Consider the following 27,891-nt stretch of genomic DNA (forward strand, 5'->3'; position numbering starts at 1 on the left):
GGATAGGTCGGTGGCTGGTAGTTGGGCTGTAGCTGGCAATCGGAGCTGAACCTCTGGGGATGTTTTGTTTTTGTTGTTTAGCTACTTGGTGTAGCAGTTGATGATGTATCTTTTTGTACACTCTAACTCTAGTCAGACTGGGACTTTGTATATCTATATATTCTAGATCCTATATTTATATACTTGTTCTATCCATCTGGTGTTTCCAGTGTGTTGTGCCGCGTGTAGTGACCAGTTGGGTCGTTACAAAATTTAATATCAAAAAAATTTCAACACACAATATTCAACCAATTAAGCTATATCTCTTAGCTCTTTCTTATTTATAAATCAAAATAACATTTTAAATTTTAATTTTAATAATTATTATTTTATCACTTGAATATAGGTAGTAACCCTGGTCAGAATATTTAGTTGTACGAGAACTAATAACAATCATTATATTAATATAAAATTATATTTTTATGATTAAAGTTTTATTATAAACACTTTTTAAGAGACCAAAAATATTGTTATGTCATTGTCACTACTATTATCATTATTGTTGTCATCACTCTAATCAACATTGTCATGTGATGACAATAACAATAATCATAATAATGATAACAATAATAATGATGATAGTAGTAATGGTAACCATGGTTATTATCATTACAATCATGGGTCTCAACATCATTAACCCAACTAGTATCCCATCATTGCCACATAGCAATTATGAAGATGGAAGTGGTGATGATAATTCTGATGGTATGGAAAGTAAGGGTGAATGTGTTGGTGGCAATAATGACATTGATTGTATCATGAAAATTATTGAAATGATACCAATATAATTTTTATCAATTATTATATTGTTCAATAATTTTATATTTAATATAAATTTTATCGATTCAATCATTGGATTATAACTTCATATTCCCGTATATGCTTATATCAAATTTTATTAAAATTCAACAATTTAAGTTTGATTCAAAGAAGGAACTTTGTAAATAAGTTGTGTATGTTCTAAAAATCCTCTTTACTAAATTAAAAACTACATTTTGGTTTTCAGAATTTGTTGTAGAAACTTTTTACGAAACCTTTCTTTTGAGTATTTGGCCTTACTTCTCTTTTGATTTAGTTTAATTGTTTTAAATAGTCTTTTTTTTTTTAACTTTTAGAAAGCTTTCGGATAAGAGAAAACAATTATTTCATAAAAATAAAACATCCTAATCGTGAGCTATGTATGTCTTTTGGACATCAGTCAAAACATTTGCGGTTCGGAAAGCCTCTTAGAGACCCATTCAATTCAATTAGATATGTCAAAACAAAATATAAGTTTTCCTATATCATTAAATACAAAGTAAATTATTTTAAAATTCTCATGAACACATGGAACTGAATTCTCGGTCGAAGATGGCTTGACCTCTAAATTCCTGTTGTTGAATACAAGAACATTTACTATGCCAATGCCACTGCATTACTAATGTTGCTTCCATCATGCTTCAGTCCATACTAATACATGTACTATGCTTTGTAATGAATTACTAGTCCAATTGCAAAGAATGCCATGCCAGACAAAGAGGGCAACAAACAATATCCAGCAAGCAACACTATATTTCATTTCAATTGGAGAAAAAAAAACTTTACATGTTCTCAACAATCCTATATTTGCTAGTTCACTCACTGTCATCTACAAAAATTCTAGCGCACTGGTGAAAAGGCTTGAGCAGCAACAAAGAATATGGTTTTCAGTTTTTATCCAAAACGCTACAGTTATGTTTCCTGATCTCTCACAGCATGATCAGATACAGTTCCCTCAGATGAGACCTCCACTTCATCCGGCCGTTCAGCCCGAGAGGGATCTGACTGAGTCTTGCTGGAATCTCCACTGTCAAGGTCTAGTACTTTTTGGTCCTGAGGTGAACACCAAATTTTTGGTGAAACCTGCCTAGGATTCTTGTTTCTGAAGGCACCTTCTGAGTCTTTGAATTTGGCTCTGCCAACAGGCCTTGGCAATGGAAGCTTGCTCTCAAGAAATTTTGAAGCACCAGGGATTGATGGAAGATGGGTGCCAGGAGCAACACAGGATGCAACCAGCTGGAGAACTTCAGGAGAAGGTGACAGTCCTGAATTAGCCTTTCTTGAAGAGTTTGAAGGGTTTGACACTTTCAAATTTAGAGGAGGCAAGTTAAGGTCAGATTCAATCTGCTGAGGTCCAGTCTGAGAAAGTAGTGGTGGACCCAAAGGAATTGAGCTCGAAGCCCCATTATCAACATGGTGACGGCTAAGCAAGTCCCTGCTGTTTCCAGCAAAATCTGGAAGGCCCCGATTGAATTTGTGTGATCTTCTCTTCTTTTTCTTCTTGACACTACTCCTGGGATCCTTAGGTAGGGAGGGAGGTGGTCCAGGAACCACAAATGGAGGAATTGTAGGCTTGTCTTCCCCGTATAACAGGCGAACTGATTGAGCAATGGCTGATACTGTGGGTGGTAGTTCAGGATCAGGAAGTTTGGCTGGGGAGCTCACCGCTTCACGTAACCAGTGAGGAAGCTTGTCTTTTGAAGTGCTGCTTCCACCCACTTCCTCTGCTTTTGAGTGCAAAATATCAGGTCTAATGGGGTTAGATAACAATCCAGAGCTAGAAGATTCACCATTTCCAATATTAATGCGATTATCACGTATATCATTGGGTGATCCATCCAGAAGTATGGGCAACTTTCCACGCTTGGAGTGTCCTTGGTCATCCTCCTTCTGCTGTGTATCAATGCTGCCTGAGCAATTCAAACCTAAAGAACCCAAGGTGGTACTGGTTCCAAAAGAATTGAGCAGAAATGGTCTTTCAGTTGGTACACTGGAAGAAGTACCTGGTCTATCAGATGTTTCAGCAGAAGCATCTTCAGAAAATTTTGCTCTATTTTTATCATAACTCCAAGATGGAAGAGGTGCAAAGTGATCATTTTGCAGACTAGGTCGATCCAATGTTCTAAAATGCGGCAGACTAGAAGCAGAATCTCCTATCCCTAATTTCATGTCAGTCAGATGGTTTTGAAATTTTGGTGGCAAAAGAAATTTGCTCCCCTGCAAGGCCCTTTCCATCATTCCATCAGAGATTGGAAAATGTGCCGATTTGGTAGACTTTGTCGTCTTGGATGATCTTTGTGCAGGAAAAGGTGGCCCCTGAAATACCTTTACTTGTTCCTCTTCCCACCTCACTGATAAATCCTCAGATGTTTTATACTTCGAAAACTTTAACTTGGGATCTCTGAGCATAGCATCCCAATTACCCCTTCCATGCCTACGAACACCAATCCAGAGGGAATCAAGTTCATCTTCAGACCACCCATCTGATTTTGACTTCTTTTTCAATAAATTACCTGATCCAGACCCAGTTCTCATCATTATGTTTTCAAGCACCTTCCTATGATTTTCTGGGAAAGATGAGAATGTGGTTGGCCTATGTCCCAAACCCAAAGGAGGGGGCATATCCCTGTCCTGCTGATTATATCTGAATAAATCCTCGGGGGGTATTTTGAAAGTAGGCAATGCTGGCATTGTTGGAAGGTCTTGCATAGATGCATTCAAAGATTCAAGTCTTCCTCCTATAGACAAATTGGGCAAGAGGTCCAGATGTGAATTTGGCATGCTCTTGGATGTAAGTGGAAATCTGGCCAGCAACCTTTCATCAAATGGCATGTTTGGCAAGGCCATCTTCTCCTGAAAATGAGAGAATCTACCACCTGAATTTTCAAATGCATCAGATTCCTTTCCTTGCATAGAGGGTGGAAACTGCATGAAAAAAAAAAGGAGAGGAAAGGATACAAATCATAAGGACAAATGCATAAAGCCAACTAAAATTGACAGTGAAATCCACATATGTATTTACAGAGCATACCGGAACAAATGGGAGACAGTTATCAGGGATGCTATTTTTGAAACTTGGTTGTAAATTTTCTGTTGATGCATCTGTCCGCTTGGCATTTGCTGCCACTTCCTTACCTCTGACCTCAGTATCCAAGGATCTCCCAGAGCAAGGGGCGAGACTGAATGGAAACTCTTGTCTGGATCCATGTCTATTTTGTCTCCAATTTAACTTTGAAATATTACTTTCTGACGATTCTATTTGGTTGGCATTAGGAGCACAAAGTCCAAGAACAGGCAACAAATTGTTGGTGGGCATAGAATTCGTCATGCTCAGCCCCCCCTTGGGATGACTTGGAAGGAAAATATCAGGGAGAGAACGGCCTGGATTACTGGCAGAAGCATCAAAGTGACTATTCATTTTATGTTTTGAAAGCTTGTCAATCCTTGATAAGAGTTCAGTGTTGCTATTACGAGCTTCTGAAAGTTGTGTGTATTTGCTATCCTCTAAGTTGATAGGAGGCCCCTCTTGAACTGAATGCATCGATCCAGCCCCTAGATCCCTACCCTTGGTAATGGCCGGAGAATGAGAGAGTAACTCATTACCTGGAAGTCCCTCGGCAGGATGTGATTCTTCAATCTGTTTCCTCCAGGCAATTCTTACCTTTTGTCGAGCACGGAGTTTAGCACTGTTAAGCAATAGCAAGTGTAAATATTCAGCATTGAGGGCCCAATTAATCATTAAGGAATACCATTGGTATACAGAATCTACCACTACCAGAGGACATGATATCTTGGTCCATGAGTTCGAAAACTACCAATTAAAACATTTGAACCACGAATAATCTTATCAATACAGATAGTACTAAAGAGGGAATACCAATATACTATGCATAGCTTAAATGTTCAAACTGCCATAACTAATTTATCAACAGCAAGTAGGACTTGCTAAGAGCTCTAGGTAAATCGTTTCCTGAAGTTAATTAATGTATCAGAGGTTTATATTTACATATGCATTAAAAAACTACTTCATAGGAAAAAGAAGGAAAATAAAAGAGGAACTCCTTGACAATTTACTAGAACACAACAAACTTTTCAATACAATAATGCACTCCAACCCCCCACATTGTCAAAAGAAACACCCTTGAAAGAAGCGCAAGTATAACACCAAAAAGAAATCATTAAGTCAAACCGACAGTACTAATGATAGATACGACCATTTTGAAAGTGCATAAGAGGAGGGGAAAGAGGAATGATGAGAAGAGATTGGAAGATGAACACCTATACATCTCCCTTAACCATATTTAATAACTGCGAAGTAATTCAGAAAGTTTGAAAAATAGATCATACAATTTTTCTTTCATGGCCCGTCCTGCTGGTGTATATTCATGCTCAGGCTCTGGTTCTGGCTCTTTTTCCTCTTCACCACCACTCTGGTTGAACAAGCACACCAATAGAAAGCATTAACAACAAATGGACCAACAGAATTGCTACAGGCATTAAAATGAAGTTAAACATGAAATACAGTAGCTGAAGTGGTAAAACAGATGAACAAATATGAAAACTTCACATAGTCAATAATAAGCAAGTGACCCTAAATTGTGAACGGAAGCCTATCCACAGTCCTCCACTCAAACCAATAACTAAACTCATACTAAGCTGGAAATAAACTGGGAAGGGAATAGCTCTATGCAAATAAAGAAGTCGTCCTAATTTATAAGATTAAAATCTCCATGTTAAACATCGCACAACCATTCAATAATGATGCATGGAGTCATATGACCACGCTATAGAAACCAATTCCACCCTACCCTAGCTAAACAATTGAGGGTGCCAGACATGCTTGAGAAAGTTGTGACAGAGCTTTTTAACTTGGAAAGCGTAAATATAGAGAAGTGTTACAGGTCCACAACTAATCTCTGATTAAAAAAATGTGATTTTATTTTACAGAGCCCAATATTTTTCCAAAGGAATTTGGTAGATGACAAAGCGGGAAATCCAAAATCCAACTAAATCAATCTTTAAATTTGATTAGCAGATTAGCTTATATATCTGATAAAAGCACATGGGAGGATATGAGAAACAAAACTGTCTTTTGTCATCGTCTCCCACCAGGAATATTCAGAACCAAATACATAACTAAAATATTTCGAGTAGATTACTAATAAGTTTTACTTATGAGCAGAGATGAAGCAAATTACCTCACTCATTGTTTCACTTGGATGTGGAGCATATACTTCCCTATAAGAAACAGCTTTCCTCTGCCGCTTCCCTCGACCAAGAGCTGCCTCCTCCTCACTTTGATATTTCTCCCACCTACAAACCAGGTAACATTAGAAATTCAAGGCAAGACATATTAGTCAGGCCACTTGATAGCTAACTATGCTGTCAAATGCATGGCCAATTTTTTTGTGCTATTATCATAAGTAGAGATAAAATTTATTACACAGGTTTTACTTAAAATGTTAAAATTTTCAAATAAGTAGTTTCTAATAACATAACTCCTTTACCATACTAAAGAGTTCATTGCTTGCTGCTTCAGTTTTCATAGATAATAATTGTGTTAATATGTTAGGATTGTAGCTAGGATTTACATGGGTGTCTAAATTTTGCAGTTAGGATCTACAATGGTATGCCATTTTTGTGTGCATGAGTGCTCTGCCACTTCACATAATCAAGACCCGAGTCTAACCACTTCATGCAAAAAAAAAATAAAAATTTAAGAGCATATAAAAAAGTGATTTAGTTAAGAGATTTTATAAAAAGCGGAAGCTATTTTTTGTTTGGTTACAATTATAAAAGGCACTTCTTATTTTAAAAAGTAGCTATACTTATAGCAAGAAGCTACTCAAACCACCTTTTTAAAAATATCAGAAATCTGATTTTTGTCAAGATTCTGTTTTTTTTCCTTTTTCTTTCAAAAGCTTAAGCAACAGAAGTGTTATCTCATTAGGTGAGGTCAACTACATGAATCACAGAATGCTATTCAGCTAGGTTAAAGGCCAAATCTGTAGAGATATTATTTACCACAAGATTCCTCTTAACAACATCCTCCAATGTCCTTCTTGGTCTCTCACCCTTTTCATAGGACTGAAAACCAAACAATATACCCTCCTATTTGGTGCTTCTAGTGGTCTTGTTTGTTGTGTCCAAACCACCGATACCAATTTTATCTCTTTTCCTCAATCGGTGTCACATCTATATTTACTCATACAATCATTTCGTATACATCCATCTAATATTCTTATTTCTGCAGCTCCCACCTTTTCTCCTACTGTCCCTTTAAAGCTCAACATTCACTACCATAGAGTATAATCATTAACGAGACATATATCAGTACAATAAAAGTTCCCTTAAACAATTTTAAAAAATTAGAAGTGATTTTTTTTTTTTCAAAATAAGTGGGTTTTTCCATGAAAAGAGCTGAAACAAATGGGCTCTAAGTAAGTCTCATCCAGCCGTCAGTCATGACAGTTACCTTGTGCCAGTTAGTCAGAAAGTTGGTTAGTGTACCAACAGTAACTCTGTGGTCAGACTGTGTAAGAGAGCAAGTTAATCTCTCAGGTGTATAAATAAATAGCTACATTTTTACTGAAATTATTCAGATCAATTATATCAAAAACACTTTAAGCTCTAAAACTCTAATATTTACCCCTTTCTTGCATTTTTCTATGTTTCTATCTAGTTTAACACTTGTATGATATTAGTGTTTTTTTTTTCTGGGCCTGATGTTGCTTCTCAATCCATTCCATTCCACTTCTAATCCACCATCACCAGGTCAATCCAGAGATTCCACGGCAAGTTGAATCGGATGGAGATCAAGAATTAGGATGAGTTAGTGAAGCATACATGCAATGATAACACCAACACCAAATGCTGTTCTCATGGTTGCCATCCTCCTCTTTCCAAATCAATGCTTACCAGAGTGGTCAGCTGAGTTTGTTCTTGGCAGGTATGGGAAGAAATCCACACCCATGTTACCATTCTTATATTTGCATCAAAGTGTGTCAACTCCAAGCCGAACTCCACAACAAAGAAGGCCACACATAGTATATAGAGTATGTCCTTCGAATCAAAGTCATCATTGATCACTAGTTTCAATCAGTGGTCTAGTGACACTGCATGATCACATAGATATTGTCCTCTAGGTATTACCTTTTGTCAACTCAGTCAACCATTTTGGAATCTTACAATGATCACGACTCTGAAGCTTTGCTTCTTGCTCATGAAGCAAAATTTGAAAAGCACAGGCAAACTGCTATACCAGATGCTCTCGCCCTCTGTGAATCTAGATCAAGACAATCCTAAGGAATCTGTTTCAAATCAACATAACCAGCACTCTGTGCACAGGACCAACGTAGTAGTCAGCTAGCATTTTGACAATTGACTTTAGACAAAAGGGATTTCGTGCGAAGGGAATCTTAAAATATAACCAATTCCTAGGTCTTCTGCCTTCATTTAAGCAGTTACAGATTCAGCAATAGCAGCTAACTGACTCCATCAGATTCTGCTAAAGTCCTAACAGACTAGAGCAGTTAGCCAGTTACAACTTACAACAGTGAATAACAGAATCTAATCAAACAGCAACTAATAGTTCTGCAACTACTTACAAACACCTCAGAAATGTACCCAGTTTCTTGGCATATCTGATGTATAAAACTCCTTAAAAAAAAAACTATCAAGTCAACACATACCAACACAACATTTAAGCCTTATCCCACTATGAGAGTTGGCTGGATTAACAGAAACAAGTAAAACATAGTTATATCATAAAATTTTTGTTTGTACTTCAGGTCATTTCAGACAAGGAGGAAGTTCTCTTCAGCAACAAAAGGAAGCTCTCACCATTGATTCAAAGTTCTTAAATGGCTCTTGAAATGATATTTTATTCTTATTAAATAAGTACTTTATACAGCCAACAATCATTCACACAAAACTTGGGCGTTTAAGTAATATATGACAAAAATGGAGAAGACAACAACCAGAAGCTGCTTACCTCACACGCAGTAGTCTGTCCCATTCATTTTCTTCATTGCCATTCACTGCATTATCCTCTTTTTTCTCAGGATTTTGTGTACACATATCATCAGTCCCTTGAGGAGGAGATTCACCCACAACATGTTCTTCAATTGGTTCGTCATTCCACTCAAGGGCCTAAGTAAGAAAATTTCAATCAAAATAAGGGGCAGAGCACATAATATCTAACCATGTGACAGAGCACAAAGATACAACTTACAAAAAATTAAAGGGGAAACCTAATCATTCAATTAACAGGATAGAACCAAAGTTAATGGGAGAAAGAAACTTGCAGTAAAAGGGCAACCCGGTGCATGAACCTCCCCCACTAGCAGAGTTTAGAGAGGGGAGGAGTATACAGCCTTACCCCCCTACCCCCAACAAGTGGTGAGACTGTTTACAGGATTTGAACATGTGACAGGTCACAAGGCAGCAACCATACCATTTCACCAAGGCTCACCCTTAGAGAAAGAAACTTGCATCATATTAAAAATAAATGAAACATTTCCAGAGAATTAAGCACAATGGGAAAAGGTCAACAAATTTTTGTTCTTTAGATTGTGTCATGTTAGTCATAGATGCAACTTCAAAGAACTACATACAGAGTCAAGTACAACCATTAATGACAGAACAGGAAAAAATCATCATATAAGCACACAACTACAAAGATGGTTTCACAAAGCAAAAACACCAAAGAAAGGGAAAAGAATAAGCTACCAAAGAGAGAAAAAGATGGGGACACAGGGATTTTGTCTATGTCTAAATGAAAACAAGCAAAACAAGATTCATGTATGTCAGAAAAACATACCATATGACTAAGTTTATTGTCTTATCAGTAATATTCTAGCTTCTAGCAAAAGTTTAAACTTTAAAGTAGTGATACTGTATCAACTATAGGTTAATCAATTACTTCACCTTCACTGAGCCCAACATATCATTCTCAGAATCCCCTTCAGCAATATCTGTTGAACCGTCTTGAAGGTTTGAGCGATCAAGCAATTTTAAAATAGCATTTTCATCCCACAGAATCTTGCTGCTGCTCTCAGTACACTTATCCTTGTATACATCTCCAAGGCCACCAGTCCTCTTCCGATGCTTATGTTCTATATCTGCTACTGCCTCATCTTTGCTACTATTGTTATTTTCATTCATGTCTTTCCCATTAAGCCCAGGGGAATCATTGAAGAGTTCCTCAGTTCCCCATTTTAAAATATCTTCTACTTCTTTTTGAGATCCAGATTTATTTACAAAAAGCTGATCAAGCATCAGTTTCTTCTTAGCAAGCTGCAAGATGCGCTCTTCAACACTAGCACGAACCACAAGCCGGTATACCAAAAGTCTATTTGATTGTCCAATTCTGTGTGCACGATTCATTGCTTGGATATCTGCATGGGGGTTGAAATCAGAATCATAGATGATGACAGTGTCAGCAGTTGCCAAATTTATCCCAAGTCCACAAGAACGAGTGGATAACAAGAAAACAAAACGACTTTTGTCTTGGTTAAAGCGTGCAATCGCTGACTGGCGATCAGTTACAGAAACAGATCCATCCACTCTCTCATATGTTTTAGGCCCAAATTCTATAGTCAAATAGTCCTCCAGGATGTCAAGAAGCTTGGTCATTTGTGAGAAAATAAGAACTCTGTGACCTTCCTTATATAGAATCTTTAGCATAGAATGAAGAAGAGTCAACTTAGCTGATGCCTTTATTCTCATTTCATGAAGGAACTCAACAGATCCAGAATCAGGCTCAGTTCCTGGTATGAGGTATGGATGATTACAGACCTTCCTCAGTTGCATCACAATGTTCAGCATAGATTGCTGGGCAACCCCTTTCCCAATATTCCGCAATATTTGATAATTCTTTGTAAGCATTGCACGATAATATTCAGCTTGGATGGATGACAACTCAACAGGAACCATTCTTTCTGTCTTAGGGGGGATATTTTGCATGGCATCCTTTTTAAGTCTACGAAGCATGTGAGGAGCAACAAGTTTTTTCAATTCATCAACTTTCTCTGCAGTCGTAAGATCATTAAATTTCTCCTCAAATGAAGATAGAGAAGGAAACGAAGCTGGCTGCAAGAAATTAAGCAAGTTGTACATCTCACCAAGGTTGTTCTGGAGAGGGGTACCTGTCAATAGTACACGGTGTTGAAAGGAGAATGTATTTAGCAAACTGAAAAGCTTACTTTCAGAATTCTTTAGTCGATGGCCTTCATCAACAACAAGAACTTCCCAAGGAACTCCACGCAAATGAGAAGAATCAGCAAGAACCATTTCATATGTAGTTAAAAGCACATTAAACTTATAGGCTTCTGTTTTCTTATTCAATCCACTTGGATCATTTGCATGCCATTCATACTGGCGAATTATGGCTCTTGCTTTAGCACAGCCATGATATTCTACAACATTCACATCTGGGGCCCATAGTGCAAATTCAGCAAGCCAATTAGGCATTGTAGAAAGCGGTACCAAGACCAAGCAAGGAAGTGAAACTTTGAATTCAAAATACAATGATGAAAGAAAAGCACAAGCAGATACTGTTTTCCCAAGCCCCATCTCATCAGCAAGTATCACATTTTTTGACTTATACCAACATTTTCGCAACCAGTTCAAAGCCTCGAGCTGATGGGGAAACAAAGAACCACCTTTTAGATCCTTAGGTTGCTCGGTAAGATTAAATATATCAATTTGATGATCATTGCTTTTTCTAGTTGAATTTTCCTTTGATGAATCCCTTTCCAGCGTGAGGGTTTCAAGCTTATTGAAAACTGTAATCAAATGAGAAGAATCTTGAAGCACTGGTTCATCTAAACTTTCCCAAGTACATTCATCATAAGGCAGTCCAGTCCATTTTACAAATGCTTCAGATGTTCCATGGTTGGAAGTTCGAAGGGCAAGCACCCGCTGAGGCTGCTTCCAACGCTCCTCACAAATATTAATTATCGCCATCCCATACTTTGCCTTGTAATTTTCTAGTTTTCTCTTTGCAAGAACTTTTAACTGGGACTCAGAAATCCAACTATTATGAATATGAGACTTTCCTACCCATTTAACTAAAAATTCATAGAAAACTTTCTCTCCATTTGGACCTGTGCATTCAATTATGTTACCATCTTGAGCTTTATTATCAATACTGTCACCCATTCCCTTCTCTGCATTCATTTCTTTTTGTTTTGTTTCAGGAGAGACATGTATTTCACAATTTTTTTGAAGCTCACTGTTATCCTCACTTCTTAAAGCAACATTAATGCTCTCTTCTGTCTCCATCTTGTCATTTGATTTTTCCAACTGTTCAGCAGATACAGCAGAATCATCCTGATCTTTACCTTCCCTGGCACAGGAACCCAAATCATCAGTGTCTTTACTTAATGAATCTACAGGATTTCCTTTCTTACTTTCTTTAGCTATAGATCTTCTGTATACATGAATCCTTTCCACTCTATTAGTGTTATCCAATGTTCTTTCTTCATCAGAACTCTTGACAACATTTTGATGATCATCAACAAGATTTTCAGTTGACTCAATATCCAGATCATTAGCAAAAGCAGAATTATCCTCTAGTACTCTGGTCTGGTTTTCTGATGTTAACAGATCACCAGAAGTTGAGTCATCTGCAGCATTCAAAGACAAGGGACGCAATGAATTTGCATTTTCATCTTGAATTCGACACCCTAGAACCCGATCAACCTGTGAGATGAATATCCAAGTACAGTAAGTCATGATAATCACATAAAAGATACCAGAGAAGGCATTTTCTAAAACAAAGAAATGTAAATCATCAGACAGAAGCTCTTTCTAGATGGTTACCTGCAGAGACTCGGCAATAGCACTGTCTTCATGCATTAATGTTTCATCCACAAGACTTCGTGCTTTATCAGGTTCATTTGATGTGTCTTTCATTACCTTAGGGAACTTCTGCATCCAGGCAAAACAAACCATGATTACATTGTAACAAAAATGCAGTAGCCTCTCAACAACAATAGTAAATATATTCTAGATCATATAGCAAAATAAATCAAGGATCAGATAGTAGGATTAATACATTCAAAAGGCAGGCTTAATATACTTTACCACACTACACTGATATGGTACCTATAAACCACACACCCAAGATTGTCAATCTCGAGAGTTTATGTAATCTCGTTGAGACTCCATAAACTTGAATCATAAACTAGAATCCTAAACTCGTGAGTTTATTTAATATAAAAAATATGTTATAATACTTATAAATAACATAATAAATCAAAATTTCAATTCCATATTAAAGTAAAATAGCAAATTACAATATTAAAGTAGCAATGTTTAGTAGAAAGTTATGCAAAATTTCACACAAGACGTAGTTCTTAAAATAAAAAATAAAAAACTAAAAAGACCAATTTTTGCTTTTAGCAATAGAGGGAGTGAGATTGCACGAGATTGCTCAAAAACGAGTTTACTACCGAGTTGTACAGGTGGGACTGAACAATCTCGTAAACTCTGTACTTATTACGAGTTATCACTCGAGATTGATAACCATGCACATAGCTACTGATCTTCCTAAATCTAACCCAATGTAGCAAAGCTTGCACACTTTGAGAAATGCTTATACCTCATTTTTCATCCTTTTTCTTCATTCTGTAATACATCTAAACTGTTCTTGTAGAACAAGTGTCTACACACAATAATATTCAAAACCTCTCTCCTAGCTAATAAAGGATATTTACACAAATCATCTAATTCAATAGCTCTTTTCTGTATCCTTAGTATTTGGCCAACAGCTAGATCACTGTAAGCCTGCACTTTATTACTTATTTTTTAATATTCATGTTTTACTTTCTCCCAACTAAAGATTACAGCAGCCTAGGAGATGGGGACAATATATAGAAATGAAATGTAGGCTGTGAATAAGCAAATGAAAGTGAATTTGAGGATTTAAGGCAAGTTATGCCATTTAAGGACATTACAATTGCAAAAGGCCACGCATAAAAGACCTCTACTGTGGATCTGAATCACTGTAATGTAGGGCTACAATAATAAGCCACTTTATCATTTAGACCTAATAAATGAATTTGCAAGAGATATATGAACTGTAAAGTTCCACTAAACCACTCTGACAATTTAAATTAGCCATGCTTTAATAAATAACAACTGCATTATTTTACATAGAATACCATGGTTCAGAATTGATGCCCACAGAGAGAAAAAAGGACAATGCCTAAACTCAACAATTTATAAGATACAGTGGAATTTTGAAATTTTAATATCAATTAAATCAAATATGATAAATTAGCAATGAATATACAAACATTTTGACTACATAAATAAAAATGTCAATATTATCATGACAGAACTAGGTCATTGTAAATATTACTAAAATATATATACATTTAAACTAACAAGTAAAATGAAGTATCTATAAGAGAATGCAATAACTACTGATCCAAAAGTAACAGGTTAAAGAAATAAGTAAAGATCAACAAAGATATTAGAGAGTAGAACAAGTACCTCATCTTTCTGCTGGGCATAAGAATTCTTGTTTCCAACATCCTTTTTTGATACAGATGCAGAAACACTATGGGTTATAGATTTCTGCTTGTGTACTTTATTATTCCCTGACTTGGACTTTATAGAAGGATTGACAATTTTTTTCCCCTTTTCAGTCCTTTGCTTCTTTTGACTAGTATTATCATTAACAACTTTATTCTTCCTTTTTCTCACTTCCTCTCCGCTAGCAGCAATAGCAAGAACAAGCGTTTTTCTTGAAGGAATTTTATTGCAAGATAAATCAGACTTCCCCTCCAGGTCTTCATTTTCTTCTAAGTTAGTAATTTTAGAGAGTGACAAAACTTCTTTAGCAGGTGAAGTTGACTTCATGTCCATAGGGGAGACTGTTGGGGACAAGCTCAATTTCTTTTCATCAGCATCTGCACATGATGAAGTTCCTTCCATAGGACTCTCAAGAGATGGGTCAATAGGTTTGTTGCTACAAGTTTCATCTACTGGAGAAGATGACAGTTTCTTCCCAAAGAAATTCATCCCCATTGCTGAAATAGATTTTCCTTTGCTTGAGGACCTTTTCTTTGAAATAAGTTTACTTCCAAAAAGTCCAGGTACTTTTTCAAGGTTAAGCGAGTTAACTTGACCTTTGGATTTTGCAGTGACAACTTTTGTCCTAGCTCGTTTAGAAATTGGATCCAGGTGGTTTATGGGCTTTAGTTGGTCATTTCCTTCAAAGCATCTTGGGCATTGCCACTTCCCATTAGGGATGCGCTTCCAGAGATAAAATCACAAATGGTTGAAAGCAAAATCAGATAAAAAAAATCCCAAGAATCAAGAGTTTGTAATTGATAGAAAGCACAGTATGTAACCAGATTTGGACATACCTTAAGAGGGGGATCAAGACATTGTAAATGATAAGTGCGAGGACAGCTATCACAGCACAATAAGTTGCCACCAACATCACAGATCACACATTCGTAGTAATACTGGATCAGAAGTTTCATTATATCGTGTTAGAGCAGCCAAATGGAAATATTAAACATATCCTAAACAGGAAGCATCCCAAAATATTCTTCTTAAGAATAAATAAATTATTACTGAAGAAAATAAGTATGAAGACAGGATAAGAAATGCAGCTAGGAAATAAAATAGAAGACAAACAAAAAAAAAAGGATCTTATAATATTGAGATGACAATGACATCCTAATCCAATTCCATTGCATATATCCCAAAAGATAATTCACTAGATGAGATTATGTTAGAATAACAGTAGAAAGACTGAAAAGAAAAAACATCCTCTAAAAGGTAACATGAAAGACTAGACAAATAAAATAACATCAGGCAAGCAAGCCCATTACAGCACTACATATTAGACAGAGACCCCTTTAAAGTAGCCATAAGCTCAACTCAACAAGAAACAAAGACAATTTTTCCCAAGATAAGAAGCAGCCGTATGTACTTATCCTTCAAATACTTTTGCATTACATTCCTAACATAAATACCAAGTAAATGCATGCATTGCATATTAACACATACTTCTTATGCCAAATCTGCCAAGCTACCAGAGAACTCAAAAAGCAGCGGCTATTTGTATCAGGACATTTGAGGAACATGATACAATCCTATACAAATTAGAGAGTAGCTGAATTCTGCATATCTAGGTTGCACGTTGATCTCAAATTTATAATATTACTAAAATCAATTAAGAAGCAATCAAGCAGATTTTTAGAATCTATTTAATAATTAATTGACAGCAATGATCACAACTACAGTTGACTATATATATACCACGCTAAATACCTAGATTAGTAAGTCTAACATTCCTTTTCAAGCTAGAGCATACATATCGTATGTGCTAATCTTGTTATGAGAAAAAATCAACCAAGGCCTGTGACTTGGTAAAGAAGTCTACTAGTTGGTTTCAGGCAGTGGCACTATTATATCCAGATCTATTTTTCTGACGTGAGACTTGACAATGGTTGGTAGTAGCTCCAGTGATCTCGTTAAATCCAATCAAAGAACATAAAAATACTCACGTCAAATGGAGACAGATAATACAGTTGCAGAGCATATGCTTGGGATGTTAATGTTGACATTGAAAGTGTTTCATCCAATGTAGAGGTAATCCAAGATCTGGGTATTGTACCACAGTGCTTACAAGGCTAGAAATGAATTTGGCATGTTTCTAAAAAAAATTGTCAACTTCAGCATTTTTGTGATGCATGATGCATCCAACCAACTTCAGAGAGTGATCTCAGCAGTGGGAAAATGGTATAGTGCGCACACTTTAAGCTAGGATCATAGCACACCCACTTTAAAAGCTGCTTGCATGGCAATGCAAGGCAAGTTGCATGATTCTTGACAAGTTTCGTAGCAGTGTGAAGAGCAGTTCTGAATTCAGCATCCCAGGTCTTTATAAGCTCTTTGATGCCTTTCAAAGTCATTATCAGAGGGGGCAGCAGTTTAAATGTGCTTCTTGCAGTACTCAGTGACCTAAAAGATGGTACTGGCCGTCATTTAGCAAGGGAATCACTATTCACGCTTGGACTGCCACTGCCTCCTGAAACTCAAAGATATCATTGCCAACAAACAAATAGAAGACAAAGTGTAGGCCAGACTGAGGTAGATCGTGTAGAGAACTAGCTGGAACAATGATTTCGGACAAGCATAAGGAGGAACCAGCTGGAAAAGAAGCCTCACATTCCCAAATACACCACTGAAGCATGATTGGTCAGATTTCAATAACTCAGCATGTGGCAACACGTCAGAGGTCCATCAAAAGCAATCTTCCAGAAGTTGATTAATTTCGGGCAAGCAAACAAAATAGTTGGGTCATTCGGAGTGAAAAAAAAACACTCGTGTGTGGGTGCAGACCTCAATTCATGAGGATAGGAGAATGTAGCCAAATACTCATGGAAGGAGAGAGATACAAGCTTAGCTACTTATGAACTGAGGAAACAGAAATTCCAAACAGCTGCATGTAGGGGTAAAATTAAGGTCTCAGTGTAGAATTAACGCACAGCTGATGGGAAACTAACAACTCAGCAGTGGAATAGTGCAAAGTAAGTCACAGAGGATGGTATGGCTTCATACCAAATAAAAATTATAGTATGCGGAATTATGTGTATCTAGGCTGAAAGCTGATCTCTTATTTAGTATAATTGCAATCAATGAATGAGCAATTTAATAGCTGTTTTGCATCCTATAAATTTGCATGGTTTTAGACATGCTAAATCTAATACATCTTTTTTCTAATTACAAGCAGCAATCATTTTCACATTGCTTACCCACTTTGGACATCCGAAAGCTCTTCGATGGCAAAGTTGACACAGCAAAAGTAAGAACAAATGTAGTAACAAATGTCTAGATTCAGACAAAATAGCAAGCACATACGGAAAAAGAAATGCTAGGAAATATTCAAATTCTCAAAATCAACACTCTATAATTAGCCCAAGGCTTATAGCCACTATTTATAGTAAAAAAGCATTTGAAACCAAATGGAAACTATAAATGAAAGGCTAACATAATCCTATGAAATCCTAAATTATAATAAAATCTAGCTCCTTAAAGGACAGAATAAAAAGCCCCCAAACATGGAAATCTAAAAGAATCTCATCCCATTTTTATTTCCCCTCTTTTTATTAAAGGGCTAATGTAAACTTGCCTTATATAATAATAATAAATTGGGCTCATAAAAGGCAACTCACCCCATCATTTCCTTTCTTCTTAGATGACATTTGATCAGTAGCTACTTCAGTCTTCAGCACACGTTTAGCTGAAGCATTTCTAGAAGATTCAGAAGTTGAATTTTCTTCTTTACCATTGGATTGCTCTTTTTTAGAGGACTGATCTAGTCCTAATCCTAAAGGAAGCTTTCTCCGCTTACGCTTTGAAAGCCAGTTCCTGTTAAGCATTTTAGGTGTTGATGATTTGTTTTCCTTCATCATTCATATATGCATCCTGCATAAGCAATCAACACTTTGACCATCAGCATGCCATGAAAACAAAAAAAAAAATTCAAAGCATCATAGGTTTTATAACAGCATTAAATATTTTGCTCATGTGTGTTCATTAACACAGCACACACAAAACAATTACGGGAAGGTAGCACAAGCAAATAATATGAAAGTAACACAGAAAATAGTATTTAACTAAATATTGAAATAGCCCTGGTAATCAACAGTATTTTCATAATATCTGAAAGCAGAGTTCAAACATTAGCAAAAAAAATATTTTAGATGTATGCCCAACTAGGAAAGCATTCTTTTAATCTATTTATTCAAAGTATAAATCATTCTTATATTTACTTTTTTTGGATAAACAAAGAATATATTGAGCAAGAAAGCATAGATACAAATGCAAGGTAAGAAATCCTCAAAAACTGAAAACTACACCCAGAAAGGGGGGGAAAAAAAAAAAAAAAACAACAACAACAAGAAGAGGCTAAGAACATGAAACATGTAGCACAATACACCAATCTCTCTAATGATCATTCAGATACATCCCCTTAAAAACCTTTTGCATAACATACAAAAAAGCTAACATGCATTCAATATTTTAAAAAGATTTATTTAGTGCTCATTATCTATTCACTACACCACAGACATTATTTTGATCAGCCTAATATAGCTCAACATGAGAAGCAGGCAGATAGGATTCAAGCGAAAATACGAAGAGGACACCACATTTCCCAATAAATCTCAGCCAGATTCAAAATATCAAATTTTCATTTCATTCTATTCTTCTTTCCACAACTGCAATCACCAAAGATTGTCTCTGATTATCCATAAGTTGGTTGGACAAAGTTCATCCTCTTTGGAAACCAAACCAGCATAAAAAGAGTTTTTTGTGTCAAAAGGGAAGGTCAATGATAGCTAAAAGGCAATCAATCCAATAGGTTAGTCTTGGGTTGAAGCTTCAGAACTCATGGTGATTCATTTGAGTTGTGACCTATTCCCAGATCTAATGTATTTGGAAAATCCATCCTACTTAAGTCTTGAGATAATTCTTAGGTAAAACTGAAGCCCAGTGCTTGAAGTGAATGACATGGTTGTTGTCAACAGAAAAGTAGTTTCTAACCAGCTACTTGTTACGTTAATGAGTCGATGGAATGCAAAATCAATTGCCTCATACAAAAAAATCGCGAGTCTGACAGGAAATCATGTTAAAATTAGTCAGCAAGGCTTGTAAAAGAATGTGGCAATCAAGAAATTCAACCAGCAGTTTCATGATGTATTAAAGCAAATGAGATATTTGCTTAAGAATGAAAATTTACAACAACAACCACACCTTTGTGCTTAAGAATGAACATTTCATGTATCAGGACCTAACAAAAACTCTCCCTCCAAAAAACAGATAAAACAAATGACATTCAACACTCAGAAATATTTCCATTTCACGCCACATCTTTGAGGATAGATTAACATGAATAACAGCACAGAAATTTAGAATCAATAGCCTAAACACGGTAGTTCCCCATTCGCAAGCATTATTCATAATAAGTGAAAAAATATTCAAGAATATTAGTCAGGTCTAAGACATGCCATTTCCCCCAAAAAATAAACATAAAAAACTACACGATGGTAATTTCCCTGAGATACTGTAGGATTCACAACGTTGCAGGTATCCACATTTATTCCTCAATCAAAGCAGGATCAGATTATTCACACAGCACAGACAGACTACTAAGAAACACTTCCACATAAAAGACACCAAACAGGCTGAATCTAAACAAGCATACACAATCTCCATCAAAAAGACAAAGCAACATACACAATGAACAGGCAATCAGTGTATGTCCTGCTCCTGCACACCCCAAGCAGAAACAACAACAAAACCCAGCAATCCACACCCAACAACCGGTGAAGCATTCTGCACAACACCACCCAACTCACACAAAAACCCTTATCCCCCTCTAGTCAGAAAGAGCTGAAAATCCAAGTCACCATCCTGCTCATTGAAACAACAAAATCTGCAAGCAGGAATCACAATCACGGGGCAAGTAGCTTGAGAATCAAGGGACTCTCTCTCTCTCACACACACACACACAAACACAAACACAAACACAAGACCCAGCTGAAATTGAAAAGAAACAACGGACAAACACAAAACCCCAGAAGCGAAATTGGAGCAAAGGTGAGAAATTGAGAAGCATACCAAAGTGGGGGGTGGATCAAACAGCAGCAGGGAGAGGGATTGCATGAGAGGGAAAGGGAAAAGGGGAAAGGGTGGTATTAGGGCATGGATGCAGGGAGATGAGAGATACGAGGAGAGAGAGAGAGAAAGAGAGAAAAAGGGCAGACAAATGAATAAATAGAGAGAGAAAAAAAAAAAAAAAAAAAAAAAAAAGGAGATAGCTGTTGATGTTGTTGTTGTTGTTGTTTGTTGATGTTGTCTTTGTAGAGAGAGAAAGAGTGGTAGATAGAGAGAGAAAGACACACACAAATACGGATTCGCCGGGGTCATAGGACGGGGTTACGCTCTGACATGGCAGGAAAGACTCTCTCTCTCTCTTGCTCTTCTTGAACCCTCAAACCACTCTTCCACTCCAACCCTGCCACGTGGCATCACCACGAGCCTTTGCCTCGTTCCTTCTCCTCTCTTTCTCAATTCCTCGCTCCCAATCAACAACTTACCATCCTTTCTCCAAACATTCACAAAACAATACCCACTCTCTCTATGCTTCCTTCTTCTCCTCATCACACCCGCCATATATTTTCCTTCATGCATGTGTCTTTCATGCCCTCTCTCCTTTTTTTTTTTTTAAATTATTAAATTCATACCCTTTTTTTTCTCCACTATGGAAAATATCCTTTACAAAGATAATTTTATTTGGATTTAATGACATTATAAAAGGTATTAAAGTTTATTTTTTATAAATAATTAATGTACTTATGTATTTAATACTTAAACTCGAAATTATTAATTATAATATTTAATGATTATGCTCTCAATAAAATCAAATTTAAACACAAGTTTGTCACTTAGTGAATGTACCTTATTTTTATAGAGACAGATTAAAAAAGTTTTACTTTTTAGATAAGTTAAAATATATTATTAATTAATATAATTTTAAAATAATATTATGAAAATCAACAAATTTATTATTTACGATAATAATTTATAACTGCCATTTAGTGTAAAACTTAGCTGATAATTTTTTTCTTCATTAAATTAGAACAAATTTGTATTGGCACATTACGTGTAAATTTATAAACCATGTGCGTGAAAACGTTGTCATAATAGGAGTTCGATGAGGAGAATAATCTATTTCAAAAACAGTGAATTAAAAGCTCAATTAAGTTACACAATCCAACCATTCGTGTTTAAATTTTTCAACATGATTTTTTGTCTCAATCCTTGTGCAGTAGCTACTATTATATTGTTGAATACTCCTATAAATCACGTTGTTACAAGTTTCCTTTTCCCGGGCTAAATTTAATATTCTAAGATAAATTTCACAAAATATAATATAATTTCTTATTCATGATGAAATACTTTAATTGATTCAAGAAAAGTTTTTAAAAAAAAATGGTACAGGTTACTAAAAGTAGCACACACAAAATCCTACAAATATAATAACTAATTTTGCCAACTAACTATATATGGGCAGAATAATGTAAGTATTTTCATTGATTGCGTTTATATTCTTCATAAAACCAATAAGCATATTTTCTTTAGGAAAAAAAAAATACTGTGAAAAGATATCATCTAATAACGAAATATAGAATTTAATCTATTAGAAATATGTTAACTATAGAATTTACAAAAATACATTCGAAATATTTTTAAGCCTTCTGAAAGATATATCTTCTTCCTTAAAAGATAAAACTAATAATTGTCAAAATTATTCGATGAAGAGTGAACAATGATGAAAACAAATTTTAAAATAGTAAAAAATTAATGATTAATTGTAATTTCCCTTAGTATCTTGATTTACTTCCTAAATGATTTAGAATATTAGATCAATAATAAGTAATGAAATTAATTATTAATTATATTTTCCATTTAATATTTATTATCAGTTCAAAAGAAATTTAGGAAAAATTAAAATAAAAATAAAAACATAAACAAATTATTATATTAAATACTTTTATTTTTATTTAGTGGATTATTTATGATAATGCCAAACAAAACAAAACCCCTTGTGAAATCGTATATATAAAATTCACAAAATATATTAGAAATGTGTTATATCTTTTCAAAAGATCCGCCTTCTCCCAAAAAGATTAAGCAAATAATTTTCAAAAGTATTTGTTGAAAAATGAATAATTGTGAAAGCAAAAATTTAAAAGTGGTAAAAATATTGAATTCATGCCTTATTACTTTATTTTCCCTACTAAATAATTTTGAATATTATTACATCAATAACAAGTAAGGAAATTAATGCTTTATTCAACAAATATATTACAAATATGTTAAATTTTTTCAAAAGTTCATGTTCCTTTTAAAAGATTAATCTAATAAATATAAAAAAAAAAAAAAAAAAAAAGTTATTGAATGAATAATAATGAAAGCAAAAATTTGAAAGTAGTACAACTATATAATTCATGTGCCTTACTAATTATCTTCATTTCCTTTCTAAATAATTTAGAATATTATTAAATCAAACTTAAGTAATGAAATTAATAATGAATTATGTTTTCATTTAATTTTTATCAACAATTAATGCAAAATAAATTAAGGAAAAGTTTTAAAAAAATAAGAAAATAATTAAATTATAACTTTTAAACTTGTGTGTTTAGGCATAATTGGAAAAATTTGTGTGGTGATACATAGTTTAAAATGACATCGAGACAATTTTTAACAATATCCAATACATATCTCTAGTAAATTTTTTAAATTATAAAATCCACATAAAACATTTTAAAACAATCACAACCACTTGAAATTCAAGGAAAGTATGTATGTTTTTATTTTTAGAAATAAAAATAAAATAAAATACAAAGTCTCAGACTTTTAATAAATCACTAGGATTAACTTAGTAGTTGAGTGAAGAAGGGTTGTGATAGTTAGAAGTATGAGGACCTAGGTTCAATTTTTATTGTGAGAATTTTCATCATATAAACTAAATTGTCACCATCTTTGAACCAAAAACAAAGTTTAAACTTGTCAAAAAAAAATCCAATAAACCATAAAAACAATAGATTTGACAATTTAAGAGAATATAAAAAAAATGGAGGATAAAAGTTAGTTCTCACTTCTCTCGCCCATGAAGATCTCAAAGTTGGTAGCTAAAAAAAGATTGAAATTTTGAAACTTTTGAACTAGCTTCTTCCAAATGCAATATATATATATATATATATATATATATATATATATATATATATATATATATATATATATCAACACAATCACTTAATTCAATAATAAGTACATATATATTTTCTTACTTAGAAAACAAAAAAAAAAACACAAAATTTAAGTCCCTAAAGGAGAGTTTTCATCATAAACTTAAACCACCAATATTTTCAAGCCAAATAACAAGGACCAAATTTGTCAAGAACACAAAATAAATCGTAAAAAAAATTGACATTTTAAAAGGATTTTAATGGATGAAAAGTGAAGAATAAAGGTAAGTTCCTTACTCTTGAAGATCTCAAAGTTAGAATTTCTAAGAGATTGGAAAATTGTGAAAAATATAAGCTTTTAGGATAGCTTCTACCATATCTAAAAATGATATCAATGAAACATATTTTAAAACACCCACATAGTTGGTTAATATTCAAGGGTAAAAGCATTTTTTTCATACTTATGAATACAAAATAGAACACATAATCACAAACTTTTAAGAAGGACTTCCATTATAAACTCAAACTACCATCATTTTCAAGGACCAAACTTGTTAAAAAAAACAAAATAAACTATATAAAAAAAATAGATCTAACATTTAGAGAGGATTTATATGGATGAAAAAATGAAGGATAGGGTAATCTTCCTTACCTTTGAAGATCTCAAAGTTGGAGTCTTGAAAAGGTTGAAAAATGGTAGAAAGTTAAAACTTTAGGGCTATTTTCTACCAAATATGAAAATCATATCAACCAGAGGAGTTTCAATGAAACATAAACAAAGAAGAAAGTTAGGATAGTGAGTAGAAAAACTGTTAGACAAAAAGGACAAGAAATTAGAATAAAACTCACCAAAGTGTTTTGAACTAAATAGGAGTGAAAAGATGAAGACTTAATTGGATGAAACACCTTATATGTTATTTATGGATGCTTTAGATGAGTAGAAGATAATAAAAAAATTAGAGAGGAGGGAGATACAACTCACAATTTTGTGCAAAGAATAAGACAAAATGACAGTTGACTTCTTTGTCACACATATGTAAGATACTTAATGTAAATTGGGTTTGGAGGGTTAGTTTTGTCATTAAAAAAAATACCTTTCCCCTAGATTTTCCAAAGATAAGTTTAATCATATAAGAGGTAAAGGTCTCTTACTTTTGAATTTTTAAACCAAATTAGGCAAAAATTGTTAATTCAAACTCATGTTGATCAAGAGAGTCTAACTTAGTTGGTTGAGCAAAGTCTGAGTTGTATTAAACTTTTTTGGTAATAAATTCAATTTTCGCAAATTTTAAAAAAAAACTTATTTTAATAATAACAAACATATTTGTAAGACAAAATTTAAGTATAATGAAATTTTGTATTATATGATGAATTTGCATTAGTATTTTAAAAGGTGCACAAAAATCTAAAAGGTAAAAATCAACTAAAAGGATTCACATTAAAAAGGTGATATAAAAAAAGTGCATATGATCAAATGGGTACATAAAAGAAGTGTACAATATCATAAAGAAGTACTTCTTATAGACTCAATTTTAAGCAAATTTAATGAATTTACACACCAATTAAGAAAAAATTTTAAATCATTTAATAAGACTAATTTTAATTAAAAAATAATATATTTTTCAAAATTTTCATTCATATTTATTGCACAAGACAAAATAAAAGTTGGTCATTCAATTAAAATTCTTAACATTAAATATTTTGGCTCAAAACTTATTGCTTTCAGTGTTTCACTAAAATCTCCAAGTATTATAAGTATAAATGAGTTTAAAAAAAAAAAATTTCATTGGCGTATCTCCTTTTCTATTATTTTTTTTTTCATTCCATTAATTTACATTAGTATTTTGATATTCAATGCCTCATTTTTTTTATATTAAATCTCTTAGTGTCATTGGCATACAATAAGCTAAACTTCTCTCTCTCTCTCTTCATTGAAGTATGAATGTATTCAATTTTTTTTCAAATGATTTACCTGCTGAACGTACGAGTATTTGATATCTCCCTTGAAATTGTCAAGTACGCCTCTCGAAGTTAATTTAAACATTTTTACGATGATTTCAATCCATTTCACATAATAGCACTAGTGATGGATTGCAACAAAACAATTCAAATTGATGAAATCCAACATGATCCAAATTATGGAGGTGATGAAAAAGGCAATGACACATTAATTGAAGGTGTTGTAACTTTAAATATGTTTTTTCTAATTAGTTTTTTTTTTCCTATCAATGTGTCACACTGAAAAAAAGCATATGCATACATTGCCACTTTTTGAATATCTCTCTTTTTTACTGTTCTGTGTTGCAAATTTTTCAAACATGCCTAAGGATATCAATTTGAATGTCACATGCAATGAGTACAATCTTGTTAAAGCATCACTGAAGGACTTCAACAAATAAACTCCAATTGTTTCTAATTTTAGTAGTATAAAAAATATGTTACCCTCTGTTGACTTAGATTCTTCTTCAAGCATCAATAATCTATTACCTATAAGCTTAAATATGTCCATCGTATGAAGATGTCTTTATAAATAAGTTTTGAACATGTTATTTTTGATGATAATGTAGATAGTAACATCGTTGATCTCTATTTAGATGAAGTTGATGCCATGTTTAAAGGTGTGCTAGTTTCACATGGTTTGAACAATTTGTAGAGGAAAAATGAGATTGGCACCTAAATTAAACTATTATATTTTAAAAGTTTTAGGAACCCAACATGATCCAAACAATGGAGATGATGGTACATTGTTTAAAGTTACTATAACTTTAAAATTTTGTTTAGATTTTTTTCGTATGAATATACCATGTTTGGAAACTACCTCATTAAAACTTAAGACACCATGATATTATGGATTTACCAAATTATTTTCATTTTTTTCTCAATGAATTGGTTTATTTATTTCTTAATATAGTAGGAACTAGGAAACATCATGCAAGATGAGACACAATACCAGATAAAGCATGTTTTCTTGGACAACAACGAATGCAAATCAATTGTTGATACATTCAAGTTTTAATGAAAAAAAAATAACCATGACACCACTAAATAGGTGGTTATTTATAGTTCAATCTCTATAGTTGTCATTTATGAAATATGGAGGCAAGTGAAACAAATAGGTCACGCTTGCCATAAGAAAGCAAAATATTACAGCAAAAAAAGAGTTCGTGATAAAATTTAAGAAAGTGCACGATGAGGTCTAACAAGTTTTTTGGGCATTAGTAGCAAACAACATTGGTAAAATATTTTAGAAAAAAAAGGTTTGCATCGACATTCAAATGGACTAAAGCCATATACAGAAGATGATAATATGAAAGCTTACCATTGATATTGATTGTTTATGTTTTAGGAAAGTAGCCATTCTCATGGGAGTGCTTCTAACACGAAGTACTTTGGTACATGCCTCATCCATGAGGTATAAAATTTATTGGCAATAACAAGTTTTCTAACTTGTTTATATTTACAAAATAGTCTTTATATTATATGCGGAGGCATGGCGGAGGCGTGGTGGTGGCGGAGATGTCGTGACAACGGAGGAGTGACCTCTTTCACGTGGTGACATAAAAGGCGCGGGCTCTTTCGAGTGGTGACAGCGAAAGCGCGACCTCGTTTGCGCGGTGACAACAGAAGCAGAACTTCGTTCACGCGGTGGCAGCGGAGGTGTCGTCTCCTTCCACAGTGGTGGCACCGGAGGCGTGACCTTCTTCGCGCTTGGCTCGCCCTCGATGGCCTCGTCGTCGTACTCGTCATTGTCGTCTTCCTCGTCCTCACCACCGGCGCCGTCTTCACTCCTCTCTACAACATCGCCATCGGCCTCCTCTTCGGCCTCCCCATGCCCGTCCAATCCATGAAGTCCATCGCCGCCGTCGCCATCTCCGCCTCCCCGCCCTTCACCATCCCCCAAATCTCCATCGCAGGCCTCTCCGTCGTCGCCGTCCTCCTCCTCCTCGGCGCCACCGACCTCACCTCTACCTCCCCCTCCTTGTCGTTTGCGGCGTTCAACTCTCCTAGGGCCTCTCCTTCGCCTTCTCCACCGTCAACTACATCCGCTACGACCAAAACCTCGCCACCTCCAAATCTGACCCTCCCCGCCCTTGGCTCGCCCTCGACGGCCTCGCCTCGCACTCGCCGCCATTGTCTTCCTCGTTCTCACCATCGGCGCCGACGACCACCCCCCACCTTCACCACCACAAGAAAACCAAAACAACAACCCTCTCAAATTCTATATTTTTACACATGTACCACATTTTTTGCTACTTCATGTTAGAAT

The 27,891-nt window shown here is 34.8% G+C and overlaps 1 protein-coding gene across 2 annotated transcripts; it reads right to left on the reverse strand.

The window, feature by feature from the left end:
* Nucleotides 1–1,572: 1,572 nt before the first annotated feature.
* Nucleotides 1,573–21,054, reverse strand: CHR4 (chromatin remodeling 4). Of its 2 annotated transcripts, none has more exons than XM_083068906.1 (11): nt 20,491–21,054; nt 18,042–18,294; nt 15,219–15,320; nt 14,341–15,105; nt 12,664–12,771; nt 9,766–12,543; nt 8,831–8,988; nt 6,036–6,150; nt 5,185–5,267; nt 3,869–4,523; nt 1,573–3,762 (listed from the first exon to the last, which is right to left on the reverse strand). In XM_083068906.1, exons 2-11 carry the CDS (start codon nt 18,279–18,281, stop codon nt 1,750–1,752), a joined length of 7,017 nt encoding a protein of 2,338 aa, XP_082925032.1. In that variant the 5' UTR covers nt 18,282–18,294; nt 20,491–21,054; the 3' UTR covers nt 1,573–1,749. The 2 variants fall into 2 exon arrangements, with proteins under 2 accessions (XP_082925032.1, XP_082925033.1); XM_083068907.1 differs by lacking the exon at nt 20,491–21,054 and adding an exon at nt 20,107–20,473.
* Between the last annotated feature and the right edge of the window lie 6,837 nt (nt 21,055–27,891).

Source organism: Cajanus cajan, chromosome 2 (assembly GCF_000230855.2).
Source record: "Cajanus cajan strain Asha chromosome 2, NIPB_CcT2T_4, whole genome shotgun sequence".
NCBI lineage: Eukaryota > Viridiplantae > Streptophyta > Magnoliopsida > Fabales > Fabaceae > Cajanus > Cajanus cajan.